This window comes from Rhineura floridana, chromosome 3 (genome assembly GCF_030035675.1).
Source record: "Rhineura floridana isolate rRhiFlo1 chromosome 3, rRhiFlo1.hap2, whole genome shotgun sequence".
NCBI lineage: Eukaryota > Metazoa > Chordata > Lepidosauria > Squamata > Rhineuridae > Rhineura > Rhineura floridana.
The window spans coordinates 16,951,531-16,963,906 of NC_084482.1; the positions used below are offsets into that span (position 1 = coordinate 16,951,531).

A 12,376-nucleotide genomic window follows, 5' to 3' on the forward strand; every position below is an offset into this window, starting at 1 on the left:
GAGAAAGACCAAGCAAACGGTGCGACTGCTGCTCAATGAGGATGGCAAAATGTTGACAGATAACTAGGAAAAAGCAGAACTGCTCAACACCTATTTTGCCTCCGTTTTCTCCCAAAAAGGGAACAGTGTGCAACCTTGCATCGGTAGCAATCTCAGTAAGGGGTCGGGACTGCAGTTCGAGATTGATAAGGAGATAGTCAGGAAATACCTAGTTAACCTAAGTGAGTTCAAATCTCCAGGACCTGATGAACTGCATCCCAGAGTATTGAAGGAACTTGCGGATGTACTCTCGGAACCTCTTGCCATCATCTTTGAGAAATCCTGGAGAACGGGAGAGGTGCCGGAGGACTGGAGACGGGCAAACGTCGTCCCGCTCTTTAAAAAGGGTAAAAAAGAAGATCCGGGGAATTACAGGCCGGTCAGTCTGACTTCAATACCGGGAAAGATATTAGAACGGATGGCAACTATCTAGATGACAATGCTGTGATTAGAAGGAGCCAGCATGGGTTTGTCAAGAAAAAATCCTGTCAAACTAATCTCATCTCTTTTTTTGATCGGGTCACTAGCTTAGTAGATGGTGGAAATGCTGTAGATGTCATCTATCTAGATTTCAGCAAGGCGTTTGACAAAGTCCCCCACGACCTTTTGATTAGCAAACTAGTCAAATGTGGACTACATGGAAATACTGTCAGGTGGATTCACAACTGGTTGGAAAACCGTACTCAAAGAGTGGTCGTCGGTGGCTCTGCTTCGGACTGGAAGGAGGTCTCGAGTGGAGTGCCACAGGGTTCTGTCCTGGGGCCGATACTCTTCAACATTTTTATCAATGACTTAGATGATGGGGTGGAGGGAAGCCTTATGAAGTTTGCGGATAATACGAAGCTGGGAGGGATAGCTAACACAATGGAAGACAGGAATAAAATCCAAAGGGACCTGGATAGACTAGAAAATTGGGCTGAAATTAATAAAATGACATTCAATAAAGACAAATGCAAGATTCTGCATTTAGGCCACAAAAACAAAATGCATGGGTACAGGATGGGCAATACCCGGCTTAGCAGTAGTGCGTGTGAGAAGGACCTTGGAATTGTAGTGGATCGCAAGTTGAACATGACCCAGTAGTGTGATGCTGCGGCAAAAAAGGCAAAAGCGGTTTTGGGCTGCAAAAACAGAGCTATAGTTTCCAGGTTGAGGGAAGTAATAGTCCCACTATATTCTGCATTGGTCAGGCCTCATCTGGAATACTGCGTTCAGTTCTGGGCGCCTCATTTTAAGAAAGATATAGACAAGTTAGAGCAGGTTCAGAAGAGGGCGATGAGGATGATAGCTGGTATGGAGAACAAGTCTTATGAAGAAAGGTTGAAGGAACTTGGCATGTTCAGTCTGGTGAAGAGAAGGCTGAGGGGTGACATGATTGCACTCTTTAAGTACCTGAAGGGCTGTCACATAGAGGAGGGTACAGATTTGTTCTCTGCTGCCCCAGAGGGTAGGACTAGGTCTAATGGTTTTAAGTTGCAGGAGCGTAGATTCAGATTGGATATTAGAAGGAACTTCTTGACAGTAAGGGCAGTTCGGCAATGGAACCGACTGCCTAGGGAGGTGGTGGGATCTCCTTCACTGGATGTCTTCAAGCAGAGGCTGGACAGCTATCTGCGGGAGATGCTCTAGCTGTGGATTTCCTGCTGTGAGCAGGGGGTTGGACTCGATGGCCTACAAGGCCCCTTCCAACTCTATGATTCTATGATTCTATGAAATGATATGTTAGGCTGCATCAACAGAAGTATAGTTTCCAAATTGTAGTTCCCCTCTATTCGGCACTGGTTAGGCCTCATCTTGAGTACTGCATCCAGTTCTAGACACCGCACTTTAAGAAGATGCACACAAATTGGAACGAGTTCAGAGGAGGGCAACGAGGGTGATCAAGGAACTAGAAAGAAATCCCTGTGAGGAGAGACTGAAAGAACTGGGCATGTTTAGCCTTGAGAAGAGAAGACTGAGGGGAGGTATGATCGCACTTTTCAAATACTTGAAAGCTGCCACACAGAGAAGGGCCAAGATCTCTTCTCAAATGTCCGAGAGTGCAGGACACGGAATAATGGGCTCAAGTTGCAGGAAGCCAGATTTCATCTGAACATCAGGAAAAACTTCCTAACGGTTAGAGCAGTACAACAACGGAACCAATTACCTAGGGAGGTGGTGGGCTCTCCAACACTGGAGGCGTTCAAGAGGCAGCTGGACAGCCACCTGTTGGGTATGCTTTAATTTGGATTCCTGCATTGAGCAGGGGGTTGGACTCAATGGCCTTATAGACCCCTTCCAACTCTATGATTCTGATTCTATCTGCAATAGTGAGCCACACCACTAGGACCTTGATCTGGTTTGGACGCAACTGTCTATGGAAAGTGATTTAAATCCATTGATAGGAAATAGATCAACGTTTTATGCACTATCGGGAGCAGCTTGAATGGAGATTGTGAGGCACTGGTTCTTGGGAGGAGCACAATTATGGACTGGATTGATTGAAAATGGGATGTTGCCCTATCCACTCTAAAGTTTAATCTTCAGAAATCCTACTGAGATTCCTTCCGGCTTCAGATATGGGAAAGGGCCATATCTCAGTGGTAGAAGAGCATCTGCTTTGCATGCAGGAGGTCATAGATTCAATCCCCGGCATCTCTGGGTAAGTCTGGGAATGTCTCCTGAAATCCTAGAGAGCTAGTGCCAGTCAGTATAGACAATACGGAGCTCATGGACCAATGATCTGACTCAATATCAGGCAGTTTCCTGTGTTCTTCCTATAATTTCAGCCCACATACTTTCAAGCCTATTTTTGTGCTCCTAAGGGCTTGAAACGTGTATGTGGGTTGGTGCTTTTAATATCAAATCTGAGATTCTGAAGATACTCAGCTATTCATTCAATAGTACATTCTGCTGTTCCCTTTCCCTGCGTTTGCCCTGAACTGTGGAACACGCACACATGTCCTCTGGTAATACATAATGGCAATTTATTTTTTAATTATTTAATCAATGTATAGACTGTTTAATATAAAAAACTAAGTATTTTGCGAATTAAAAACCATAAAATCACAAAGGTAAAACACAAATAAATATTTCATCAATAAATATCTCTCCATATGCAATAATTGTAACACAAGGTGATTTAGTTCAGGGCTTTGAGTGAACTATGAATAATTGTCTTGTTTTAAATTGTTAATAATTGTCTTGATGGGGTATCACTTATTTGAGACTATTACCTATTAGGTTTATAGATTGCTTTTCATGTAGTATGCTTACTAAAGCAGTTTGCAACAATTAAAACATTTCAAACAAATTAAAATCATACCATGTAGTTATTCCCAACAAACAACCCACCGCATCTAGTACCAATAAATAAATACTGGGCTATTTTGGGAGGAAGAATGGGATAAATAATAAAAAACACAAAGTGCAAAGGAGGGAAGAAATCAGCTGAAGGCCTGGGCGAAAATATGAGTTTTTAACTGGCAGTGAAAACTTGACAGAGTTGCTGCAGAACTTATTGGGAGAGGAAGACTGTTGTGTGTGAGGGGGGAGCTGATTCAAGAGCTCCCACTTTCAATACAGACCCCCTTCCGAACTTCCTCTCATGGGTTGCTGCATACAGAATTTCCATCAGGACGTGGCACCATCAAGAGAGCATTCCAACCCGATCTCAGTGTTCAGGCAGGAACATATGGAAGGTCCCATCAGATACATATATGGTTTTGTATGTCAACATTTGTATGCATGATATAGCATGGCTGGAAAACTTGGTTTATGGTGAACTGCTTCCCAACCCCATCCCCTTTTTATTTTTGTACATCTGCCTCTATTATAATTTTGCATGAGTTCTACATCTGATGGACAAGCATATGGACTGTAGAGGCAGAGCAGGTTTCTCAAGGTCTGGGACTTACCTGCCTCAGGTTTGCCACCCTCCTGCTTAGGGGCCTCTGTTTCTTCCTCCATCATAGCAGCCAATGGCTAAAAAGCAAGAAGGGAAATGTTTGAGAAGGCGTAAGCACATGCTTTGTTGCAACTGATTGGAATGAAGCATTCCTCACTCAGTCACATACGCTGGGCTACATTAGACACAGGTTCACACCACAGAGGGACTCTGGGAAACACAACAGGGAGTTGTGGGTAATATGATCCATGGTCCTAGGAGATTCTGACAGATGTTTAGAAGACAATGTGCAAAGGAGCATGAAAGCTGTGTAGCACAAGGGCTGTTTGCATCAATGAATGGCATCATACACCTTCCTTTATTTCTGTGCAAAGGACAAAGGGAGAGCCTCAGTTTGTGCGTAGTATATGAAGATCTCCAGAGGGGGTTCTGGGGAAGTAGGGTTGCCAGCCACCAGCGTACCTGAAGCTGCTACATCCCAAAGTCTTCCAAGGGTAGAAAGAAGTGGTTAAGTATCATCTTCCCTCCTGGAAGGCTGCAGCTGTCATATTTGCCTGCCCTGCCCATCTGCTCTCCAAGGAGAGAACTATACATTACATTAATTAATGCATAAGAGTGATGGCACTCATATTTGTACTTGCATTTTTATTGATTGATTACATTTATAACCCACCCTTCCTCCCAAAGAAGCTCAGGGTGGCACTTGCCCTTGTATTTGCATAATTTAATATTGATTATTTGCTGTATTGTGTATTGTGCTTTTACACTGTTTTTAATGCAAATGAAATGGTGTTATAGCATTTAAGAGTTTTACTGTGCATTATACGTTATATATTAGTATTATAAGGTAGTTTGTTTTATTAAATTTATCAAATATACAAACAAATAAACAACAAGAAGTAGTGAGGCTGCCACTGACAATAGCTGCCATAGGCTCAGTTCCTCCTTCTCCTCTTGTAACTCTGTTACTCACAGGTTACAACAGCACGTGCCATTGCAAATGGACAAAGGGACCAGAGTGCTTGACAAAGACCCAGCGCTCTGAGGGCTGCCTCTGTCCAGCACAGGAAGTAATGAATTAAATGTATAGCAGCAAGGAAGGGGGGTAAGAGGTGGCAACCTTAAGTATTGCAAGTCACATTAACCCTTTAGCTGAGGGCTAGCTCCCTCCTAATTCTGCCACTCCAACCTGGAAGGCCTTGCCGTGGCTCTCAGTGAGAGAGGCTGCTATGGTTACCAGTTAGAGACAGGCCACCCTTCCATGTCATGACTGCTTCCTCCACACCAGCTCCCTTACATTCTTCTTGTCGTCCTGCCCTTTCTTGCGCTCTTTGTTTGCCATGACAACACCCGTCCGCAGCGTCTCAAACACAGGGTCACTGCGGTTAGCTGCAGAGGGAAAGGACCAGCAACAAAATTAGCCTGCTATTTGCGGCGATGGAAATCCACTGTGGAAAGGGAAGGGGACTGCAATAGGCTACTTACCACCAGCACGTTGTTCAGCACCATACAATGGAGAGCTGTAAGCACGACGGAAACCCGGGGGCTGCAGGGCAAAAGATGAGTGTAATGCACAGGCCAGAGAGTAGCCAATACAAAAAAAGGAGGAAGAACCCATCTTTCTCTAAATCTGAGGAGAAAGGCCTGCTCTTTACGAAATAAATTGCCAAAAGACTAGTTTAGCCTTGAAGAGCATTTCTATCTTGACTTTAAAAACAGGATTGAGCAGAAAAGCCATTTTTGTAAATATTTTCATCAGATGCAGAAAGAACTCATGGACTGTGTACACACCACACATTGAAAGCATACCCCTCCCAAAGAATCCTGGGAACTGTAATGTATCCCTCACAGAGCTACAATTCATGGCACCCAAACAAACTACCATTCCCAGGGTCCTTAGGGGAGGAAATACAATTTAAATATATGGTGTGTACACAGCCCTGGTGATTCTTCAGAGAGTACTTTGAAAGGCACAAAACTGTTTGCCTAAAATTGCTTTCTCCAATCTGTGGCCCTCCTGGTGTTGCTGGACTACAGCTCTCAGAGTCCCTGCCCATGGGCCATGCTGGCTGGGGCTGATGAGAGTTGGAAACCAACAACATCTGTAGGACACCAGGCTGCCCTAAAGGCCCAGGGCCTCTGTACAATACAATCCCCATCTCTTGAATAAGAGTCAAGTAGTTATGGTAGATCACAAGGGAAAGGCTCTGGGAGGCAGCAAGACCTGTTAGTGAGAAGGGGATACTCCTCAGGGTATCACCAAAGAGAGCCATGCCCAAGAAGGCTGTGCCCACAGCATGAACCTATAGTCTGAGCTCTCCCCATTGCATTGTTCTGCTCAGAGGAGAGCCTGATTGGTTGTGCTCACCCATATGACCTGTTCAGGAAGTATTGGCCTAACTCGAACTCAGCTATGTTTGCTCTCCATTATGTCATCCCATTCACTGTCTATGATCCCTTAGTGGCTTAGATCACACAAGCCGTGATCAGAGGGGGGAAATGGCAAAACCAAAGCAACAGTCTAGGAAAACAGTGACTGGACCACTGCAATTGATGAAGGCGGAAGCTGAAACGTTTTGGTATTACAGTACAATTAAAACCTCTGTTTTGTTAATCACAATTACGTGCATATATTTTTAGGTGATTAACGGAATCCTTACAGGGATCCACAGCAAACTGTGTGTGTGTGTGTGTGTGTGTGTGTGTGTGTGAGTGAGTGAGTGAGTGAGTGAGTGAGTGAGTGAGTGAGTGAACACTTGTTTGGAGGGTCACTAAACTAATCCCCTCAAAACCTTGTCAAAAGTGTTCACAGAGAAACATTTGGTGCAGCACAAATTAAAATAATGTATCACCCCAAAATATGGAAAAATCATTTTACTTTTGTTGGACTGTGCCTAAATGAGGTATATACTTGCTGGCAATCTATCATTTCACAACACATATAGAAACAGTGAAATACAGGTGTTTGTGATAGTCAAACACAATGACTGTCATTCAAGCTATGCATCATTCCCCGTGTGAAGGACACAAAGTAGCCTTAGATCCACAAGGCTAAGGCTCATTGCAGTACTATGAATTCCACAGACGGGGATTAGCAAGACATTATCCCTTCAGATGCTATACCAGATGGTTCTTAGGTGGTTTTTCCCAAAGTTGATGTGCAACAGTGGGGACACAGAACTGGGGCAAGAACTGGGAGCTGATATCTCTGTTTTGTCCACCTCTTGGGTTATAGCATTTTGTGTGCGCACACACACAGGATTCAGGCCTTGCAAGGCACACTTTCACTTTTACCCTCAATGTTTAAAAATTGTCACTCTTTTACAGTATTTAAAAGTCACTTTTGGATGTTGTGCAACTGGTGAACTCTGCCTGGCACAGAGAGAAGGTCAGTGTTTGCTGGTGAAATTTTTGCTGGCAATCCCCAATGTCTGGTGTTCACTGTAACATGAAACTGTGTTTACAATTATCTTAAGTCAAAGGATGAGGAACCTCATGCTCTCTAGATGTTGTTGGACTGCAACTCCCATCAGCTGCAGGCCAGCATGGCCAATGGTCAGGGAAGATGGGAGTTGAGGTCCAACATCATCTAGATGGCCACAGGACCTCTATCCCTGCACTAATGATTATCGACAGCTCAATTCAATGCAGTATTCTTATTTTTTAAAAAAATATAATGCTTATTTCAAGAGAAAAAAACAAATACAACTTCCCCAACTTGAGGAACTCTTATCCATAACCATCACACCCATAAAATAATTATACAGCCACAAGAGTGGCTGTATACTCAGCATGGATTTTTTGTATCCGCAATGTTAAATTGAAAATGCCCCCATGCCATTCTGATGCTTCCCATAAGCTCATTTCAAAACAAAACCTTACAAAACTTGGAGTCCTGAACTCAGAAATGCTTGCTTAACAACCCTCTAAATTTTCATGGCAATGCTCAAAACAGTCAGAGAGAATCAAGAGTTCAAAGTGTAAAAAGAGAGAGAAAAAGGAGATCCCTTTTGGACTTTTTTCTGTCAGAGTTCTCATAATCTGTTGAAATTAATTAAAAATCAGCCATGTTCACAGAGTACCTGCAATCCTATGACTGACCTTGGCCCATACTCTGATCTTCATCTTCTGCAGTTTAAAAGCGAAAAAAATGCCTGGCTGATTCTTAATTAATTTAATAAATTTAGCATTGAACTCAATGATAAGGCCGGGCATGCTTAGTAAGAACCAACTGTCAGTGTTCTAAAGCCAGACTCACAGCTGCTGGGCTTGCCCAATCGGGGGCCACACCCACACCATACCTTTATTTCACTAGACAGTCATGGCTTCCCCCAGAGAATCCCAGGAAATGTAGTTTGTGAAGGGTGCTGAGAGGACACTTTGATTCTCCGGACAGAGCTCCAGTGGCCAGAGTGGTTTAATAGTCAGCCACTCTGATTGAAGCTCTGTGAGGGGATCAGGGCATCTCCTAGCACCCTTTACTAACTACACTTCCCAGGATTCTTTGGGAGAAGCCATGACTGTCTAAAGTGAAATAAAAGTCTGGTGTGGATGTGGCCAGGGACAGCTTTGGTTTAAATTTGGGTGGAAGGCTACATGTGACTGCAAAGGTGGGGGAAACCCTGAAAAAGAATGATACTGTTCACAATGTTTTCCTTTTGGAAAGGGGCTTCCCCTCTGCCCAGTGCCCACCCATCCAATCTCCTCTCCTCCCCCTTCCTCCCTCCCTCCCTCCCCCCTCCCCTCCCTGCCACTCCCCCAGGTCAATTTCACCTATCCTAAGCGTGATTGCACATGAGTAAATCCCATTGAACTCAATAGGCATGCAAATGATCAAACCTGCCCTCCCCTCCACCTCACTCCCATCACCTCCCTTTTGCCCCTTTCCTTCCCCTTCCTTCACCACCTCCCCTTCCAATTCCCTCCTTCCCCTTCCCCTTCCCCTCCTTCTGCTCCCCCTCCCCCTCCTTCTGCTCCCCCTCCCCCTCCTTCTGCTCCCCTCTCCCCCCTCCTCCTTCCCTCTCCTCTTTCCTCCCCCTCCTCCTCCCCAATGGGCAGTTTTACCTACCCTAGACATGATTGCACGGGAGTAAATCCCATTGAGCTCAATAAGCATGCAAATGATCAGACCTGCCTTTCTCCACCTTCCCCTCTCCTCTCCCTTCCTCCTCCTCCCTTCTTTCTCTCCTCCCCTCTTCCTTCTTCCTCCTCCCCTGCTCACTCCAGGCCTCCCTCCCCATGGTCAGTTTACCTATTCTAAGCATAATTGCATGGGAGTAAATCCTGCTGAACTCAGTAAATATGCAAATGATCAAACCTTTCCTCCTCCGCTCCCCATCACCTGTGGTCAGTTTCACCTATCCTAAGCATGATTGCAGGGGAGTAGATCCCACTGAACTCAATAAGCATGCAAATGGACAATCCATTCTCAGCAAACTTGCACAGGATCCCATTTCTTACCTTCTGGATTAAAAAGCAGAGAAATTCACTAATAGGCAAAAAACTTTGCGGTTTAAAAACGTACCTATAGCCAACAGGTATTCTATCAAACTTTAAAAGGAGGGAAATTGGGCACCTATAGTGATGCACCAGGGGAGCAGGAGGCCTGACCTCCTCTGAGATATTGGACTGCCCTACAAATTTGTCAAAATGCAAACACAATTTGGGTTGGTCTTTCACAGTCCAATCCACTTCCTGTGTAGCTTGGAGGAATTTGGTAACAGGTGCCTCTGAGCATATGGTTAAAGTTTGATAGAAATATCTGTTGGCTATAGATATGTTCTTAAACTGCAAGGTTTTTTGCCTATTAGTGAATATACTTCAATTCTACAATTAAGGTTTTGATGGTTCCAGAACAATATAAAATTGTTTCCATACTTTTTAAAGTTTAATATTCTCTCTCCCAATATTTTTTTTAAAAAGTATTTTTTAATCAAACTCAGTGATGTATCAGATCCATGCATCTAATGACAGCACATACACAAATTCTTCTTTTAACTAAGTTCACTCCAGCTGCAAGCACTAACTTCTGCAATAACACATAGTAGCTTGAGCTTACAGCTTCTGTTATGTTGCCTATTAAAGCAATCAGATAGATTCCTGTTTTCAAATTAGCATGCCTCTGCGGGAAGATCTTATCTCTTCTGTGTGCCTAAACATTATCCACCATCCACATTATGGGACTAAGGTAACCTGAACTTGGCATCCAAGTCGTGCACACAGCATATCATGTTCAGGAGAGCAAATGGCAGGAAGCTGAAATTTTGCAGCTGGGGCCAAGCAGGGATACTTACAATCTTGCCAAAGCAGCGCTGGAACTCCACATAGTGTTGGCAGTGATGATGGATATGAGTTTTACAGTTCTTGCATCTCAGGCCATATTTGTTGTTGACTACAGCAGAAAAAGAGGCAACTGGTTGGTAGCAATGTGGACTGTAGGAGCCTCCCTCCCCCCTGCCCCCACCCCAAAACCCAGCACCTCCTCTCTCTCCACTTCTTCACCAGTAGTGAGGAACCCTGTGGCTCTCCAGATGTTGCTGGACTTAAACTCCCATCATCCATTGGCCAAGCTGGATGGAGCTGATGGGAATTGGAGTCTAGCAGCATCTGGAGGGCCAATGCTTTCCCATCTCTGGACTGCAGCATGCTCACGTCTTTTCACATGGGTCTCTCCAGCCAGTGTAGTGCAATGGTTAGAGTGTCAGACAGGGACACTGTGAGACCAGGGTTCAAATCCATGCTTAGCCATGAAGCTCACTGGGTGACCTGGAGTCAGTCACTGTCTCTCAGGCTAACCTACTTCACAGGGTTGTTGTGGGAATAAAATGGAGAGGGGAGAACCATGTTTGTACACCACTTTGAGCTACTTGGTAGAAAAGTGGGATATAAATGTAATAAAAATAAATAAACATGCAAAGCAAGGATGGGAGATGTCATTTAACAGAGTTGTCATGTCCCCCAGTTTGGCTCACTGCAGTACAGAACCCAGCGTAGGTGTGTGTGTATAAGGGAATTATACATGGAGAAACATTAGCACCCCCCTGTATGTGTAACCCTTTGGCTTTTTAAATTGCAATTGAATCGAATTGTCAGTTCTGTCTGCAGCTGCTCCATGTGGTGAGCTGTTAGAACTGCAGCTTGGAGCATCTTCGTGGCAATGAAGTATCCTCAAGGCTCTGGGATGGCCTGCCCATTCCGGCTGGCTGGCTATTGGCATTCTCCTAGGTAGGAAGGCCTATAAAAAGACTTCCTGAATGGTCTGAGGCCTTTCCTAAGCGACAAGGTCTTCATGGTCCTGTCTGTTGTTGTGTCTCCCTTGACTCTGACTGCTTGGCTCACCTCTGACAGTTGATCACAGCACAGCCTTGAGACACCCCTCCATCTCTCTGTGTGTGTACGTTTTGATGTGTGTAATTTGCATTTAAAGAAACATTGTTGCCTTTATTACATGTAGTAGCTTGGTCCTAAGATCGCCAACTTCTGGTTTCAAACAGAGCTTGGAAAAGTTACTTTTTTGAACTACAACTCCCACTAGCCCAATCCAGTGGCCATGTTGGCTGGGGCTGATGGGAGTTGTAGTTCAAAAAATTACTTTTCCAAGCTCTGCTTTCAAAATACTGGCACTTACTACAGACTGACTGCGAGCAGGGGCAGAGTTACTTTTCCTTGTATGGGAAGCCAGCTAGATCTCTCTTTTTCAAATGGCCCACTAAACACACATATGTTAAGCATGCACAGAATGCTCCTCCTCCTCTGAAAGGTACTTTTTAAAAAAGTGTATGGAAAGGAAGGATATATCAGTGAAAACTTCACACACACACAAATGTTATTTGGCCTGGCTTTAAATCCTCCTTTTCTAAGCAACTGGCCAAGAAGATGATTTTTTGACCAGACTGGTAAAGTCCTTACCATTTCTCATCTCCTCCACTGGGGGAGGGTAGGCAACAAGGCCTGTCATGCTGGGAACCAATTGTTCTGGAAGATGGGGAATGGTTCACTCATATATGAATACCGTAGGCCCTCACCTCATAAGAGAGCTGCTTAACCCAGTTGTAGGTATGCATGTAAAGGTGCACAAAGGGACACGACAGACAGATCATGCTGCAAATTCCCCAAACCCCAGCTTTTTCAAAACTGTGAGGGAGATATGACTATTAACTGCATTCTTTCCCTCCCCATTACGTTACTGATCTCTTGGGGAAACCGGAGCCATCATGACTTCACAGTGTAATGGGAAAGAGAGGTGTGGGCTTTACCTTCTCAGCTTTAAAATGGCTGCCAGGGTTGATGCACACCCATCTCTGACTCAACTGCATTTTTTAAAAAAAATGTTTGTATCTACTGTTTTGGAAATTTGTTTGTTTCTCTGTTCACTGTGCATTTGGACACCCCTTAAGGTATCATATCCGGTTTTTGCATGATGGTTCCTAAGATGAAGGAGTAGGGTTTTAA

General features: G+C 44.4%; 1 protein-coding gene across 1 annotated transcript in view; it reads right to left on the bottom strand.

The window, feature by feature from the left end:
• Positions 1 to 12,376, bottom strand: part of STAC3 (SH3 and cysteine rich domain 3) — a 54,184-nt gene that overhangs the window by 17,391 nt on the left and 24,417 nt on the right. The window contains exons 4-7 of the mRNA XM_061614627.1: positions 10,219 to 10,316; positions 5,411 to 5,471; positions 5,223 to 5,314; positions 3,936 to 4,002 (exon numbers count right to left, since the gene is read on the bottom strand). Coding sequence (XP_061470611.1) covers positions 3,936 to 4,002; positions 5,223 to 5,314; positions 5,411 to 5,471; positions 10,219 to 10,316 — 318 coding nt within the window. The remainder of the gene's footprint in view (positions 1 to 3,935; positions 4,003 to 5,222; positions 5,315 to 5,410; positions 5,472 to 10,218; positions 10,317 to 12,376) is intronic.